The sequence below is a fragment of the Chanodichthys erythropterus genome, chromosome 19 (genome assembly GCF_024489055.1).
Source record: "Chanodichthys erythropterus isolate Z2021 chromosome 19, ASM2448905v1, whole genome shotgun sequence".
Classification (NCBI taxonomy): domain Eukaryota; kingdom Metazoa; phylum Chordata; class Actinopteri; order Cypriniformes; family Xenocyprididae; genus Chanodichthys; species Chanodichthys erythropterus.
In genome coordinates, this window is record NC_090239.1 from 1,348,643 (window position 1) to 1,367,365 (window position 18,723).

Genomic DNA, 18,723 nt, shown 5'->3' on the forward strand with positions numbered 1-18,723 from the left:
TGTCTTTTAATTTTGTTCATTTCTCTTTATTTTTGCTTTATTTATATATTATGTTTTTATTGTCATTCTCCATTTTTCTCATCTTTTTCTTTACTTTTCTTGTTTTTTGTCCTTTTTATTTATGATTTCATTTAATTTTGTTTTTAATTTATTTTCTCTTTATTTTTGCTTTGTTTTTCTTTTTCTTTCCCTTTTCCAGTTATTTTTTTCTTTAAATTTTGTTCATTTAACATTTTTTTAAATGTATTTATTTTTTTATTTATCATTATTATTTAGTTTTTTTTATCGTTCTCTTTATTTTTCTTTTTGTTTTGTTTTTTGTTTTTGTTTTATTTGTCTTTATTTCATTTAATTGGTTTGTTTTGTTCATTTATTTTTCTTTTTTTCTATTTTATTTAGCTTTTTTCTTTTATTTATTATTTAGGGCTTAGGTTTTTTCATTTATTCATTTCTTTTTTTTATCTTTTTATTTCTATTTAATGTTTTAATTGTCATTCTCTATTCCCTTTTTTTGCATTTAATTGTTTTATTTATTTTTATTTGCTATTTATTTCTTTATTATTGTCATTCTCTTTATTTTTTATCTTTTGTTTGTTTCTCATTCTTTGTTTTTATTTGTCTTTATTTAATTTAATTGGTTTGTTTATGCTCATTTATATATTTTTTGCCTTTTTTATTAATCATTTAGTGCTTTTCTTTTTCTCTTGTTCTTTTATTTAATTTAATTTGTTTTCAGTTACTACAATTTTTATTTTATTTATGGTTTTGTTTTTGTTTTTCATTTAATTTCCTTTTTTTGTTCAGTTATGCTTATCTTTCTATATATTTATTTACTTATTTTGCTTTTTGTTTTTCTTCCTTCCTTTAACATTAATATCAAACTATTAAACATGTTGACTTCCTGTCGTTCCTGCTGCTAGTTTTGCGTCTGACCTGTCGGGTGCTAAATCATATTTCCTCATGGCGTGTGGGAACGGCCTACGGATCCCGATGGCCGGAGCCCGTGACCTCTGACCTCCGGAGCTGCGAGGTTAGCGGCGAGCTCTCGTCTGCCAGGGCGTGAAACTCAATATGCAGCGTATAATTCGAAACACAATCGTCCAGATGTACGAAACGAGACGGGCCCGGTCTTTCTCAACGCTCGTACCTGCAGCGATAAGACGGCTCTTTATTCCGCACAGAGCGCCTTTATCTGCGGGCCGAAACGACACTTCTGACTCCCGGAGCGCGTCTGGCATCTGATAGATGAGTTCCCAGAGAGTGTTGCGTTTCCTTTGACATTCGCTGGCCTCTTAATCACACGATCTGCCGCTAAAGTGTTTGCCTTTCTCCAGCAGCGGCACCTAAAACCCCAAAGAATTTTCTCTCCCTGTCACTCGGCCCCAATTTGTCATGAATGCTTGTCGTTTGTGCGCTGGAACAGAAGGGCGGCTGTTTGGAGCGTCTCGTCATCTGGAGCCAAGAGAGACAAATCTGTCTGACACAGAAAGCACTCAGCGGAGCCACTCAAGTGAAGAGCCGCGCCGCTGCTTTGTTTCCCGCGCGTCTTCTCTGCCCTGGAGCTCTTCTCATACGTGTGTGTGTTTCTTTAACCCCGTCTGGGTTTGAGGGCTGAACTCCAGTAGCAGCAGTGTGACGCAAATAAACATTTCACTGCTGCTTTACAGGTAAACAGAACTTGGTTAAATCTAATATTCAAAAGCAGTCGAGTCTGTCGTTGGATTTGTTTCGGTGTTTATTTTCTACTCTCTTCTGGTGTTTTGAGCTGCTGATTATCTCTCGTTTTATAAGGTCCTCTTTAAAGCCTGTTTGTAATTGCAGACATGATATTAGACTGTAAAGTCAGTCGTGTGTCTCACGCCTCCGACACTTTCACAGAGTCTCTGTCCAGGGATCGGCTCATAAAAACATGTGGAAGAACGTCAACGTCTCCAATACAGGAGCACTGCACTGAAACTGCTTTCTTTTTCTTTCTTTCTTTCTTTCTTTCTTTCTTTCTTTCTTTCTTTCTTTCTTTCTTTCTTTCTTTCTTTCTTTCTTTCTTTCTTTCTTTCTTTCTTTCTTTCTTTCTTTCTTTCTTTCTTTTTATTTTTTTTTTATAGCTCATTGTCATTTTCTTTTTTCTTTTAGTTTTCATTTTGTTTGTTTTTTCTTATTTCATTTCTTTTGATATTTTTCCTTTTATTTATTTATCATTGTCTTTTTATTTTTTATTTTCTTTAATCTATTTTTATTAGTTTTATTTTCTTCTTTTTATTGATCATTTTATTTTTTTATGTATTTTATTATTTTAGGTGTATCTTTTTCTTGTCTGTCTTATTAATTTTTTCTCTTATTTCATTTAATTTCATTTTTTATTTTTCTTTATTTATTTTATTATTTTAGTAAGTTTATTTTCTTATTTTCTTTGTTAGATTTTTTTTGTTCTTTTTTTTTCTATTACTTTTATTCTTTTTTTTTTTTTTACTTTTATTTACGGAAGAGGATTAGGGCCAAGCAATAATAAAAAATAAAAACATCTCGAGATTAAAGTTGTTAAATTTCGAGAGAAAACTCGAAAAAAAATTTGAAATAAAATGTTGAGAATAAACTCGTTAAATTCCGAGAAGAATGTCGAGATAAAATGTTGAGAATTAAGTCATTAAATTACGTGAAAAAAGTCGTTAAATTACGAGAACAAATTTTGTTAAATTATGAGCAAAATGGCGTTAAATTTCAAGAAAAAACTAGAGATAAAATGTTGAGAATAAAGTCATTAAATTACAAGAAAAAACTCGTTAAATTACAAGAACAAATTTCGTTAAATTTTATCTCGACTTTTTTCTCGAAATTTAACAACATTAATCTCGAGATGGTTTTATTTTTTATTATTGTTTGGCCCTAATCCTCTTCCGTATTTCTTTTTTTCTTTTGATAATATTTTTCTTCTTTTTTCTTTTATTTATTGTTTTTTCTTTTCATTTTTTAAATTTGTTTCTTTATTCCTTATTGATAGTTTTCTCATTATTTTAGTTTTTTTTTTCTTTGTTCATTGTTTTGATTTTGTTTTTTTTATTTATTAGTTTATTTTTCTTTCTTCTTTTTATTTATTTCATTTAGTTTATTTTTAAATCTTTCTTAACCTGTGAGTCTGTTGACTTACAGTCATTTCTAAAGTTTCAGATTGTCTCGCAGCACAAGCGTCTCTCTCTCTCTCTCTCTCTCTCTCTCTCTCTCTCTCTCTCTCTCTCTCTCTCTCTCTCTCTCTCTCTCTCTCTCTCTCTCTCTCTCTCTCTCTCTCTCTCTCTCTCTCTCTTGGAGCGGGTGTCGATGTCTTCATCACGAGCGGAAGGTTGTGATGCGGATCGTGACCTGCGCCGCAGCACCACCATATTTGGCTGTGAAGGCAGCGTCTCGTCCTCGTCCCGGTCCAACAGACAGAACGGCACTCGCGCTTCTAAGATACATGGATCTTTTCCTGTGCGCTGGGATGTTTTTACGGTGTTTAAAGTAGCTGCTACTGATGTGCAGGAAGAATATCTCTCTGCCTTTTACCCGCGGCCCATAATTCTCCCTCCAGTAAACATTTCAAGAGCTCACAAGGCCGGCACACACGGCGCTCTTAGCAGCCAAATACATCACAACAGATGATCCGTTTGCTTTGCACTTCTGTTCCAGCGGACGCGACGCCGCGGTGATTGAGTTACGGCTCTGAATCCGTCTTGTTTTATGAGCTTCAGCTCTCCGAGGTCATCGCTTCTGCTTCGTTTGGCCTCTTCGGATCGAAAAATCTGTAGAGACAACTAACTCAGGATGCATTAAGATCCTCTGATGTTCTCCACTACTGATATAATAATGATTATCAGGTTTAATAATGCAATAAATGCATCATTCTCATCCAGTTCCTCCTTGAACAACACCAGATTCACACTCACTTTTAAATAATGCATTTAGCATCAGAGGATTCATCTGTGACTAAACGTGGCCAATTATGGTGCTTGGGCTTCATTCACCGGTCGGAGGTCATGAAACGCAGCGCAGCGCCTGGCATCCGTCCGCACACATGACCCGCAGAAGAAGTGTAAACGAATCCGCTCCTGCGCTGCTTAATCATCTGCGTTCAGCCACAGAGGAAGACTTTAATAACTTCTGAACGCTCCGATTAAGCGGCGTACACATCTGTCAAGACTAGTTGAAGTTAACACGGACGAAGCGTCTCCTGACCGGTCCTCTGTTTGTGTCCTGCCACAGCAGATCAGCCACTCAAATTCACACAACACGCGTTCAAAGCAGCTTTACAGGAAGTCATGATGTTAATGTTTATAATATCTCAATATCTTCATGCCTTGTAGTCGCATTTATCACATTAGAGCTGGATGATATAGTTAAAATCAGCCGATATAAACAAACAGTTGAGATTACATAAAAACAATGCCAGCAGGAATGCCAGCTGTTATCAAGGCCAAAAGAGGGCCTTACGACAAACATGAAGCAGTGCAACAACTCACTGTGATGAAGCCTGTAGAATACAGTTAGAATGACCCTAAAATTCAAGATATTGGGGCAAAAATGCCTCTGTATGAGTTTCTCATATATATATATATATATATATATATATATCACATAAGTGTTGTTTTTGTCCCGAATAGCATGAGTGCAAATGTGATACTGATTTTATACAACAGTTCAATAAGTTAACTCTCTGGAGTCCGTTAACGCGCCGGCACGTTTTGAAGGAACACTTAAAATACTCCATTTCTTGTCATAGAGACACAAGTAATATATCAATTGAAAACTATAGAATATCTTCTTTTATTTGTGTACATTCAGAGTAAAAACACAATGTTGTGCTTTTTGTAAAATAAAGAAAACTAACATGCGTGATCTCTCGTCTGCCTCTGAACGAAGTCCAATCTGATAGTTCTCAGAAAATGAACTGTAACTTAGTGAATACTAATGACAAAAAAATGACACTTGTGTCTAAAGAAACGTTGAAATGTCAGGTTTTAAATCGTGCAAGTCAAATCGAAAACAAACATTCTGTGTTTATGTAATCTGTATGAAAAGAGAGCCATGTCAGAAGTCCGTGATTCAGCTCATTATCCACTAATGCGGCCACGCCCACGGAGCGAGCGCTATTCAGACGCAAATTCAGTCAATACATGCATACATCGTCTCAATCGTGTATTTATTGTCCTGAAAAGTGTTTATCTGGATGTTAAAGCCATGGTTAGCGATCTCTAGAAGACATGCCATTAGTTCCTGGTACATTTTCTTCTTCTGAATTTGTGGCCTGAAGGTGTACAGAGCGCCCTCTGGCTGCAAGTATGAATTGAAAACACAGTATCCAGCACTCATAGTGATGACCATATTGAATAAATTACTCCTCAGTATAGAATATTGACATAAACATATAAGAATCCATCAATATTTCTCCAAATGTGCATGCTTTTAAGCTAAAAGCCAATATGAAATGCCACAGAGGTAACATAATTGTTCAGACACTTTGCATCACAGAAATACATTATATTTTAAAGAATATAATAGAATACCATTATTTTAAATTGAGGTGAGACATGATTACAGAGGGTTTTTTCACAGCCTACCTGACTGAAAGGCCTCATTAGTCATTTTAGGTCATTATTATGCGATTATTTTGTATTCTCAGGTGTAAATGACCCATTATTCATGATGATTCACTCCTCCACGCATACTGTGTTTCTTGACAAAAAGTGTCTTACAAAAACTAAATCAATATATTGTTTTATATGAAGGAATAGGCAGCATAATTTTACATAATTCTGAAGCAAAAACTCTAGCCTACAGCCTCCAATACCCTAAAGTCTTCTGAACACAGATTTAATATACTTTTTTTGGCCTTATTTCAGTGATTTAAGTTTTTTCAATAACCACGCATAAACATTATTCCTTCAGAAACACAAACATGTACATACATGTTCCTCACATATTATTGTAGCCTAGTTTGTGCTGAATACAGTGTAATGACACTTTTGTCATTAATATGTTTATGAACAACTGAAAAAAGCACAAATGTCAGAGCATGTCACAACTTCTCCAGGCCCCAAATCAGCCTCAGACTCCAGAGGGTTAATATTGTAATATATTTTTGACACTATTGTCTGTTTGTTACCTGTAAAGCCATAGCAGAATGGTTGTGCTTCAAACTCCGCAGTGTTTCTGAATGAATCCGTGTTTTGAATGAATCTGGTGAATTATTCAATGGCTCATTCATAGTCATTTACTTAATTCCTGAATAAATCAGCCATTTGAATGAATGATCCTCGTTTGTGAAGCAGTCTGGCGTAAAATGACGGCATGTCAACAACACTCTACTACAACAACTCTTCCTCTTCTCTAAAGCAGACCAACATGGCCCCGCCCTCTTTGTTGCATGTTCTTGAGGGTTGAGTTTATGTAAATTTTAGGGTTTGTAATGTCAACAACCCGGGAAGAAGCTCGCTGTAGTCCCTACCAGCCGTTAAAAAGAAAATATCTCCTTTGCATTGAACTTTGAGCGTCGTAACTTTGCAGATGTTATGATCAAACAGCAACATTACACACTAACTAAAGGAAAGTGAAATCATAATCAACCACCCCTTTAAGAAAAACATTCCATATTAATAGTAAAGTGTGTCTCGGATTGTGGGTAACTGGTACGGTTTGTGCCTGTGATGAGGATTAGAGTGTCGTGTGTGTCTGAGATCTGCACTGAGATCATTTAATTGTTAAACCTGAACGAAACTTACTAAAGAGAAAGTGAAGATGGTGTCAAATGTTTATTCCCATACCAGTGTTATTTTAGAATCAGTCCAGTAGTATCATAGTTTTAGTTGAGGATAAGGATTAGCCCTGTCCTGTTCATCCATTTGTGGTTCATAGTTTTTATGAGAATGAATGTAGATCAGGAACTTGTTTCAGCCACTGCTTCAGTCAATCCTCATGTTTTCTCAGGCTGAAGGCGGCGGAGGAGTGTTTCCGACAGGTGAAGGAAAAGGCCACGTACAGCGTCAAACCCAAACACGCGTCTGGAATCGTAAGTCAGGTTTATCTACATCTCTTTTCACACACAGAACATGTTAATGTTCAAACCGTTTCAGACACTGAGAGAAAAGAGCTGATGCTGCAGTGGATATTATGAGAAAATTAAAGTGTTTTTGACCTTGAATGAATATGAACCTGTTGTAGGAGACTCTAAACACAATTAGTGAGTCTTTAATAATTAAATTAGTCTCTTTTTTTTGTCTCCCTCAGAAAGCAAAGTTGGGTATGAAGATATGAGACGTCTGATGAAGGCTGACGAATGCTCTCGGGCTCTTGCCGTTCGATCTTTAATTCGCTCTCACACACACCGCTTCAGTGTTACTTCTGCCGTACGGACACAGGAAGTGATCTGCCCTCAGAATGTGATGTCATATCCTGTGCGGTGATGAACATCCAGAATTCCCACTGCAATCACTGCTGAAGTTCGCTGCGCAACACCGGAGGACGGAAGCAAAAATCATCAAAGAAAAGTGTTTTATTTTTAGAGAAATCTGATGCGTCTTTACATCAGCGGCCGACCGTCACAAGCTTTTAATCAGCGCACTCGTTTAACGTGTTCAAAGCACAGCAGAGCCAAACACCCTCCCGTCCTACAGGACCCGAAAGAGACACTTGAGAAAGTACAGTGTGATCGAAAGAAATGGCGAACGTTCAGGAAATCAACTCAGTGTTTTTGTGAAATTATGCAAGATTGTTTTGCTGCATCCACACACTCACTTAATGTATTTAAAAATGAGGTTTTTTTAAATTAATGTAAATGTTATTAACATCTTTATGTAGCGTTCTGGTTTGTTTTTAGCATGTCCGTGTTGGAGGTGTGGATCCGTCTGCGCTCCATGTGCAATAATTGTTTGTATCTGAACGTTTTGAGAAGACTGTAATTTATGTAAAATAAAGCGATTAATAAATTCAGACATTTTAATTTATCTCATTTGATTTGAAATTTACTTGAACCAGTGTTGATTTAGCTTTTACATTAATTTTAGTTTATTTTTAGTCATTGTGCTTTTTTTTTAAAAAAAAAAAGGAAAAAACACACAGCAATATTTAAAAGTATTTTTTATATTTAAAAAAAATTTAAATATAACATTTTGTTTATAATTTATATTTTTATATTTAAATATAAAAAAGTAAAACACAAACATTAAAAAAAAGTAAAACTATTTAAATGTAAAATTGTATCTATTTAAATAAAAAACGCAATATTTGAATATAAAAATCTTTACATTTTAAATATAAAATGTAATATACTTTTTATATTAATATTGCTGTTTGTGCTTTTAATTGATTTTTTTAATTTCAGTTTTAGTTTAGATTTATTTCCAGTTAATAATTTTAGTTCTTCAAACTTAAACTTTTTTTTCGCCAAGACAACATTTCTAATTTTAATTGTTTCAACTGTTTTATTTCAGCTTTCAATTAACAGAAATGTTTGCAATAGTTTAACAATAATAACCCTAAAAAAGGGTTTTCTACTCTAATGAATGTACCAGATTTAGCTATTAGCTAATTTCCATCTGTAGTCCTTGGGCAGGTCATTAAATTTCAAAATTAATTTCTCTAAAAAATTTAACATGTACACAAATTTCATAAAAACAATACCCTCTAAAATTATCATGAGCACTTCAGTTAACCAATAACGACAACAGTTAATCAATTTCATCAATAAGACTCACCACTAAAAATACACAATTTCCAATTCATGGATAACACTAATCACTAAAATGTAGAGTTGACAATAAATAAATCAGTAAGTAAAATTACGTGTTATTTCATTAGCTTCATTCGTCGTTCACTTAGTTTCGACAAACGCATCCTTAGATGGATTCTGATTTCCTGGAAATGTTTATATTGTTCATGAAGTAATCGTTATATAGTTGTGGTGTGGACTCCATTATTCTCTTAGTGTACGTTTACATGACAACGATGTACTAAAAACGGAAATGTTTTTCCTTTGAGTACTGATGACAATGTTGTCAAAATGATCCCCATTCACAAGGATTTGTGAAAACGACTAAAACCATTGTATTATTCATGCCAGGCCAGTAGATGGCGACGTCACTTAGCTATAGCCTTAACATTTAACACATGCGCATGACTTTTTTTTTTTTTATAGTTTACACGGAGATCATATCGTTTTATCGTTTTCAAAAACTTGCACTTTGAAACCCATTTTCAGGCCCCCAAAATGCCGTTGTCGTGTAAATGAACGGCCAAAACACACAATTTTTCAGTTTTTAGTGTTTTTGCTCCTTAGAACAATTACTAATATCATTCTCATTTTTGGTGTGAACAGGTCTTTAAAAATGTACACAGAATTTCCCTCAAAATCAGCAAACAAAAAACAATGTTTACACTGAGAAACATTCACTGAAAAAGCAAGTTTTGAAGCAAAAAGACAAACAGTTTTCTTGTAAAACGTACTCCAATAATCTTTTTATTTACAACTTTGAAAAATCATTTTGTAGCATACACCGGTGACGTGACGGATCTGCATTGGATTGAGGACTGAGATCTTCTCAAATGATATAAGGTGAATCTTTCATCTTTTCATGTGCTACTGATCATCGAACTCACAGCAAGATAATAGGACTGAAGGATCAATGATTCGAGTGCGTCTCGAATCATTGATCCTTTAGATTAACTGAAGAACAAATGACAAACTCAATAGTTTTAATATAGACTTCAGTTGTTTCTCTACATACATATATAATATACTTCTATTGTACCATATTTCTATAGAATCTCTACAATCAATCTACACTCTTAGAACAAAGGGTTCTATATAGAACTCTAAAGACTTACAGGGTCTTGAACCCTTTATGCCAAAAAGCAAAGAGAAACGTCTAAAATGACAGGTTATTTCAAGTTTTTTTTTTTTTCTAGTGATAAAGTACTTAATTCATAAAATACAATTAAAACAAAAGGTTAACTAAAGTAGCTTCGCAACTACTGTACATGTCAAACTCTCAAGAGTATTAGTAGACTTTTAGGGTTAGTAGAATAAGTTGACATGTAGTTGCAAAGTTACTTAGTAGAATGTCTAAAGTGGACCATCGAAATAAAGTGTATCCAAACAAAATTAATTAAAACTAAAATCCATCAAATGATCCCATGGACACCTCTCACTCTTAAAAATAAAGGTTCTTTATTGGAATCGATTGTTTCATGAAGAACCTTTAATCTTTCCATTCCACAAAAGGTTCTTTTATAGTGTTTTTTTTTGTTTTATTTGTTTGTTTTTAAATAGTTTCTATAGGGAACCAAAGTGGTTCTTCTGTGGCATCACTGCAGAAACCTATGGAAGCTTGTTTCCACCACTAAATAAAAAAAGGTAATTGCGACTCTCGCAATTCTGACTTTTTTTCTCGCAATTGCGAGTTAGTCGGAATTGAGAGGTATAAAGTCGGAATTGTGAGGTATAAAGCCGGAATTGAGAGATTTGTGCAGTTCTGAATTGCGAGATTTGTGCAGTTGTGCAGATTTGTGCGAGATATAAAGTTGGAATTGCGAGATATAAAGTAGGAATTGCGAGTTATAAAGTCAGAATTCTGTTTTTTTTTTTTCTCGCAATTGCAAGTTAAAGCAATTCTGACTTTATAACTTACAAATACAAATGTAAATCTCACAATTCTGTGAAAAATGTCAGAATTATGAGAAAGTTGCAAAAAAATTCGCAATTGCGAGATAAAAAGTTGGAATTGCGAGGTATAAAGTCGGAATTGCGAGATTTGTGCAATTCTGAATTGCGAGATATAAAGTTGGAATTGGAAGATATAAAGTTGGAATTGCAAGATAAAAAGTTGGAATTGCAAGGTATAAAGTTGGAATTGCGAGATATAAAGTAAGAATTGCGAGGTATAAAGTCGGAATTGCGAGATTTGTGCAATTCTGAATTGCGATATATAAAGTTGGAATTGCTAGATAAGGTCGGAGTCAATAAAGTCAGAATTCTTTTTTTTTTTTCTCGCAATTGCAAGTTATCAAGCATTCTGACTTCATAACTTACAAATACAAATTTAAATCTCACAATTCTGAGAAAAATGTCAGAATTATGAGAAAGTTGCACATTTTTTTCACAGTTGCGAGATATAAAGTTGGAATTGCGAGATTTGTGCAATTCTGAATTGCGAAATATAAAGTCAGAATTGTGTGATATAAAGTTGGAATTGCAAGTTATAAAGTCGATATAAAGTCAGAATTCAGTTTTTTTTCTCTCAATTGCAAGTTATCAAGCAATTTTGACTTTATAACTTACAAATGCAAATTTAAAGTTTATATCACGCAATACTGACTTTATAACTCGTATTTCTAAGAAAAAAATGTCAGAATTGTGAGAAGTTGCAATTACATTTTATATTTAATGGCGGAAACAAGCTTCCCCTTCTGGAACCTTTATTCTTAAGAGTTTCTATATGACTCGCCTGACAGAATCCTTTAAGGCTCTATATAGCACCTTTTCTTCTAAGAGTGTTTTCTGCATGTTTTCTGTTAACCAGCACTGAAGGTCACGCCTGGATCTCATCTGTCTTTGAACAGTCTCTCAAACACCATCAGTTTTCCTCTCTCCATCTGAAGACGCTGTGCTGAAGGTTCGCAGTCTTTCAGCTCAGATTAGCAGCAGGTGTCTACAGTAAAGCATCGTCCTCTCACTGTTTCCCAGACTCGGACACGCTGACGGACATGCAGCGGCACTGCTTGACGCGCTGGATCTTGCGGTAGCGGACGGGCGGCTGCAGGTCGGGGCAGTCGAGCTCCACGGTGAGGCTGGTGAAGCGGTGCGGCCGGCAGAAGGCGCACGACTGGAACGACTCCTGCTCCTTCTTGACGTGTCGCGGGATGTAGAAGGAGTTGCACTGGCCGTAGCAGAAGCGATTGATGACCGTCCGGCTCCTGCAGCCCTCCTGACTGACCGTCTGCCGCAGCGGCTGCGTCTTGCACCAGTCGCTCTTCAGGTACTTGCGCTCTGTCACCACCAGCGCTTCCTGGCTGGAGGCCAGCACTTCCTGTTTGCGAGCACGCCGGTCCGAGGTGTTGGAGCTGGTTTTGTAGGGCGACGGGATGGAGCTTTGCGGCCGGATCTTGCGGCCGGCGGAGACAACACACAGCGCGCCGGCGAGCAGCAGCCACAGCGCCACCTTACAGCTCATCCTGGAACAGATGGAGAGATCGGACAGTTACACACATGACCAAACACTCTTCCTTCAGGGTTAACGAGGTTACTACATCGGATAAAGTAATTAAATTGAGAATGTCCTTTAAATTCTAATTTAATTACTGAATTTGAGATTTTAAACAGGATGCAGTATTGCAATTTGAGATTGAATGTAAGGAACAAAGGAATTTTTTCACACTCACACACAAACACACACACTCACACTCTCACTCACTGAGTCATACCATCTAATGATTAAGATTAAAAGTAATATATCGGGCTTTAAGGCCTTTCAGCACATGCGTAAAAAGGTAATGTTTTATTTAGCAAAGCCTGTAACCATCTCAATCATAGATGGAAAAGACCATTTACAGCCAATGCAGGCAATTTATTGTAGGAAATGTTTTTATTATAGGAAGTAGACCCACCTATATCCATAAAAGTTTCCATACTTCTTTAGAATCATGTGCCGCACATGCTCATGTAATGATGCCAAGTTCTGAGTTTTCATTTAGGAATGATTGGCTTTTGGGTAGACTTGGCCATGCCAATTTTCTAAATTATCCTGCTATAGCCATCCAAAGGCCATAGTTTTTATCAAAAATAAATAAATAAATATTGACTCGGAGAGTTCAGAGAATTTGTTCCCGAGAAAAAAAACTTAGTTTGCCAAAGTAGGCTTTTGAAATAATCTCCAATATTTAACGAACAATTCGATGGACAGCGGCGGTCCTAGAGGCAAAGTTGCTCAGAATGAGGAGTTCTACCATGTGGTATGAATTTCATGGGTGTGTGCGAAAAATCATGTGATATATACGATCTTTGATGCACGTGAAAAACATGAAGGCACCCCCCGGTGGCCAATTTCTTTTGAATTTCTCACAGGCTTCTAGGGCCGTTAGTCAAACAGGCTCAGCAAGTTTCGTTTTGATAGGCCTCCATAAACCTTGCTGCTCAAAATTCATTGGCCAATGGCGGACAAGTTTTTTGAGATGTTAATGTCCTCATAGACAATCATGGCACCTTGGAGAAAGACACTGCATGCCAATTTTCAAGTTAATCTGATTAACGGCCAAGTAGGTATAGCCATTTTTAGGTTCTTTTTCCTGTTATAGTGCCACCAAGTGGCCAATCGCCATGATTTTTTTCACATGACCAAAAATTGAGCCCATACATACGTGTGCCAATTTTGGTGAAAATATCTCATTCCGTTCATGAGTTATAGCCATTTTAGTGAAAGTGGCTCCGCCCACTTCAAACGTTTTGGCGGCCCTTAGAAACCGTGTATCGAAATTTCAACTTTTTTTGCTAATTACTGACAATCAGACTCCAGATAATCTTGCTTCACTGGTTTGGTTTGGTTCCGATCGGGTCAAAAACCTAGGACTAGTTCTCAAAGGGTTTTTCAAAAAAATCCAAAATACCTGAACATTTTACCAGAATGGCATTTTGTCCATCTTAAGCAAAGGATTTTTCCAGCGGTTTTGGAGTTATTAGGAGCTATCAGGCTGATCGGGGCAAGCCTTGGTGGCGCTGTAGATGGTGTGAGTAGTACCAGCCCTCAAATTTTCAAGTCTCTACGACTTACTGTTTGGTCTGATCACTTTTAATGGAAAATGCCTTGGAAATTTGAACAATTACAATAGAGTTTCAGCGATACAAGCTTGAACCCGTAATAAATAAAGCACACACATATATTGTGAATATCCTCCATATGACTAATTATGATGGGTCAGTTTAATCAAATCCCTCCTCATGTTCTTCAGCATCTCTAAAGTGATCTCTGGGGTCGAAGAGTTTCACCCCGACTGTTTCCTGTGAAGACAGGAAGTCACAGATTAACTTTAATTTGTCACTTCGCCTGCAGTCAGGAGAGCTACGACGACTCTGGCGCGAGAGAAAGCCATCCGTCAATCACGGCGGACATCTTTAGCACAGATGTGGCATCGCCGGAAGGAAAAACAAATGTGAGTGAATCATTCCCATAAATGAAATATTTACAAAGCGGCTCTTTTTCATGAATCAAAGCTCCTTGGTTTCCTTCCAGAGAGCGTCAAGGTTGAACCTTCCTTTTTCAAGTTTTTCCTGCTCTTGATTAGAAATCTCCAGGAATGACGGGCTTTTGTTTTTCCTTTCTGAACCCTGACTCCTCCATCTCGTCCACATTAGGAATCTACACTAGCTGCTCGGAAAAACTTGGGCTGTTTGCACAAAGATGATGAATGCGAGTCGTTGCTTAAACGTTCGGGAGCCGCTGGTGTTCGGCGGAGTTTGATATCGCAGACGCCTCATAAATCTCACGACCTCTTACACTCCTCCTCGTCTCTCTCTGTTCTGTTGCACAAGACTTACAGCGTCACTGAAGCCGTGTTCAGGAGTCAATGACTGGAAATGTGTCTCCGCGGCCCTTGAGTGTCTTCGGCTGACGGGGGAAACTCCAGGAATCCAGCAGGATCTTCTATTTGATTTAGTCCTTCAGTCTTTAATTGACCTGTCAGAAGTGTTTCTCTCTTAGACTCTCTGTAGATTTTGTCTATGTATATAAAAGCTATTTCCCAAGCTTAAAGGGACAGTTCACCCAAAAATGAAAATTATCCCATGATTTACTCACCCTCAAGCCATCCTAGATGAATATGATTTTCTTTCAGACGAACACAATCAGAGTTATATTAAAAAATATCATGGCTCCTCCAAGCTTTATAATGGTGGGCGAGATTTTGAAGCCCAAAAATTCATCCAGCATTCATCCATCATAAAAGTAATCCATACGACTCCAGGGGGTTAATAAAGGCCTTCTGAAGTGAAGTGATGGGTTTTTGTAAGAAAAAATCCATATTTATAACTTTACACTGGTTTAGTTCCGGCGGAAGAGTGATCTCTGACAGAAGATAGATCAAAACAATCATGAATTAGAAGTCTAAAACGAGAATTTTGCTTCAGAAGGTCTTTATTAACCGTCTGGAGTCGTATGGTTTTTGGGATTTTGGGATTCTAAATCTCGGCCCCCATTCACTCCCATTATAAAGCTTGGAAGAGCCAGAATATTTTGAAACATATCTCAGATTGTGTTCGTCTGAAAGATCGTCATATACACCCAAGATGGCTTGAGGGTGAGTAAATCATGGGATAATTTTCATTTTTGGGTGAACTAAGGCCTTTGTTTATCTTCGGAACACAAATTAAGATATTTTTGATAAAATCCAAAAGCTGCTAAAGACATATTTAACAGTTCATATGAATACAGTGGTTCAACCTTAATATTATAAAGCGACAAGAATACTTTTTGTGCAACAAAAAAACGATTTTTCAACAATATCTAGTGTTGTGTGATTTCAAAACACTGCTTCAGGAAGCTTTACGAATCTTTTGTTTTGAATAAGTGGTTTGGAGCACTGCCAAAGTCACGTGATTTCAGTAAACGAGGCTTCAAAATTTCAATAGTACACGTGACTTTGGCAGTGCTCCAAACCACTGATTCAAAACAAAAGATTCGTAAAGCTTCCTGAAGCAGTGTTTTGAAATCGCCCATCACTAAATAAGTCGTTATTTTGTTTTTTTGCCGCACCAAAAATATTCTCATGGCTTTTATAATATTAATATTGAACCACTGTACTCACATGAACTGATTTAAACATGTTTTTAGTACATTAACGGATCTTGAGAGAGGAAATGTCATTGCTGAGGCCTCACTGAGCCATCGGATTTCATCAAAAATATCTTAATTTGTGTTCTGAAGATGAACGAAGGTCTTACGGGTGTGAAACGACATGAGGGAGAGTAATAAATGACAGAATTTAAATTTTTGGGTGAACTAACCCTTTAAGGTTCCCACAACAATAGATTTGAATCAGCATGAGTCTGGATAAAAATGAGCAAATCCTCTGGATGACGGAAGCAGATGTGTCTTTATCTGAAAGTGAGACGGCACTGGAGATCTGGACAGAAAGCCAATCCTTCTCAATGTGCGGGTTAGCAGGGGTCAGGAGCCATTTGAGGGAAAAGGAAAGGGCGTGACCTTTGTTAAGGGTCGAGGAAGATGGCTGGGGTCACAGGAAGTGACACAAAACCACATTTGACATAATATACAAATATATTGGATGAGCCACACATTAATTCACTCTGAGCCTGTAATTAGACTTTCAGTATTCCAGTTATCATGTTTAATACTTCTGCACACTAGCATTTTATAACAGCAAAAAGTCAAGATTTAGTGTGCCAAAACTCTTTATCTTGAATGGAACTGCTCAGATGTGATTCAAAACACAAACACTGTTAGTGAAGAAAGCTTCTTCTGCGATGCACATATTTCCGTTCTCTTAATAACACGCTTTTAAAAGCCAATCAGTCAGTCTGTCAGACACACGCTGCACATGCCGTCTGCGAAAATGAACTGCATGTTATCAAAGTCCATCACAGCGCTGTGAAAGTGGCGGAGCTTCCAGTTCATTTGCTTTCACAACAGAGTTAATGTTCAGAGCGGCGGACAGACTCCAGCGCAGGACCGCAATACACTCCTGTCACCTAAAACACACACTCACATGTAATTGCCACCAGCTGAAAAACTTAGTTTCTGCTAATGTAACCATTCCAATGTATGTGCATGCAGTGAAATATACACACTCTTAAACACGCTGGGTTGAAAAATGGACAAACCCAGAGATTGGGTTAAATGTTTGTTTGTATATGTCTGGCTTAAAATGAACCCAAAATATGTTGGAAATTAAAAATAAGACACAATTACTAGAGGAGACAATAATAATCAAAAGGTGAACATTTATTAATAAGCTATTTAATGTTTTTTATTTATTAAACGTATTAATGTTAATTTACAGCATATTTTGGGTTCATTTTAAGCAAGAAAGAGTCATTTTTAAACAATAGTTGAGTTAAATAAAAGGTTTAACCCAATCGCTGGGTTTGTCCATTAACTTGGGTTGTTTTTGACCCAGCATTTTTTAGTGTATAAAGACATAAATTGTTTGTTTAAAGGCTGATCAATCAGTTTACTGAAAGCTGAATGTTCATTCATTGTCTAGTTATGATTGAAATATTTAAACGAGTATCTGATTTCAGAAATATGGGAAATATCAGTGATTTTGAGCGAAGGTTTCATCTTTAGTCAACTCTATTAATTCCATTCTGATTCTGTCCTCTGCTGATTGACACGTGTTTGATGTTCATGAGCTGTAGATTTGCTCTTCATGAGATCTTGATGTCTTTGATCCGTCTCTCTCAGTTCATAAAGAACTGCACATTCAGTTCAGCATTTGTGTTCAAGCACAGTGATGATGATGATGAAGATGTGACAGTTTAATGACAGTAAATGAGATGCACTCAACTTAAAATAATTAAGCATTAAAAACTTAATTTTACAACATTAACTCTGTTTATTACTGTGAATCTGTCTTGTATAAAGCGCTGTAGAAACAAAGACTTTAAAATGTATCGCAGCCGATGTTCTTAGAACGTTAGAAGTTATTTTTAAATATTCAAAAGTCTTGGTTATTCGAACGTTAAGTGAACATTCCATTGTATTGTATCATTCTTCAGTCATCATAAGAATGTTACATTTGAATGTTCTCTGAAACAAGCAGCAACATTCAAAAACTGTTAGAGGAACATCCAAATGAAACTTTAAAGATTGTCAGTGGATTTTGGAAGTTTATTAGTCACGTGTTAATCTGTCAAGCAGCTGATGATTAATACTGATGCTGCTCATAACCTCAAATACCAGCCGATCATCGGCTCTAATCAGAAGCATGATTATTAATTATAAAACCATAGCAATATTTGTGTGGCTAAAAGTGAAGGATGGAGTGTGTGACTCACAAACAGAATCAGAAACGCTGCGCAAGGCTCCACAAATCCTCTTTACCCGACAGTGCTGGTGCGCGCGCTCACCACCCGCAGAAACACAGTAATCGGATCACACACACACACACACTCACACACACACACACACACTCACAGATCAGCAGCTCTCCACACATCTCCCGGACTCACCTCGAGGCGTGCGCGGTCAGAGACGCAGGGGGACGCGGATGATGAAGCCCATGGAGGAGAAGATGGAGGTTCCTCAGGAGTCTGTGATTCCCGACTGAGAGACTTTCTGAGGGATTCTCCGAGACTCTGATGCTGATTTCTCGAGGTGACTCTATAAATCTCTCTCTCTCTCTTTCTCTGTTTGTTTGAACTCTCGTTTCTGGCTCTTCTCCTTCACTCGCATGTGGATCTTATCACCCTGCGAGCTTTCTATTGGCTCTGATCAGCAAACAAATCATGCCACAACTCTCTCTCTCTCTCTCTCTCTCTCTCTCTCTCTTCAGTCACTCCCCCTCTTTATACTTTCAGTTTTCAGCTGTTTTCACTACTTTAAGGATTTTTTCATGAACATTGAGAGCAAAATATTGCAACTGATAGAGGAGGAATCAACGGGGACAAATTATGAACAGGACATTTGTGTAAATACTGTACTGTTATTGTGTTGTTGAATGTAAATATCTGCTGTCAAATATAATAATATAAAC

General features: G+C 36.8%; 2 protein-coding genes across 2 annotated transcripts in view; one reads left to right on the plus strand and one right to left on the minus strand.

Moving 5' to 3' along the window:
* The window catches only part of fmn2b (formin 2b), a 57,546-nt gene extending 49,679 nt beyond the window's left edge, over positions 1-7,867 (plus strand). Inside the window, exons 19-20 of the mRNA XM_067369393.1 lie at positions 6,952-7,033; positions 7,252-7,867. Of these exons, the coding sequence (XP_067225494.1) occupies positions 6,952-7,033; positions 7,252-7,278 (109 nt within the window). The 3' untranslated portion in view covers positions 7,279-7,867. The remainder of the gene's footprint in view (positions 1-6,951; positions 7,034-7,251) is intronic.
* A 3,063-nt stretch (positions 7,868-10,930) lies between these two features.
* On the minus strand, positions 10,931-18,469 carry grem2b (gremlin 2, DAN family BMP antagonist b). Its single transcript, XM_067369835.1, has 2 exons — positions 18,200-18,469; positions 10,931-12,192 (listed from the first exon to the last, which is right to left on the minus strand). Exon 2 carries the CDS (start codon positions 12,189-12,191, stop codon positions 11,691-11,693), a length of 501 nt encoding a protein of 166 aa, XP_067225936.1. The 5' UTR covers position 12,192; positions 18,200-18,469; the 3' UTR covers positions 10,931-11,690.
* Positions 18,470-18,723: the final 254 nt, after the last annotated feature.

Coding starts and splice junctions, on each gene's coding strand:
- grem2b (XM_067369835.1), bottom strand. CDS start 12,191: ATGAGCTGTAAGGTGGCGCTGTGGCTGCTGCTCGCCGGCGCGCTGTGT.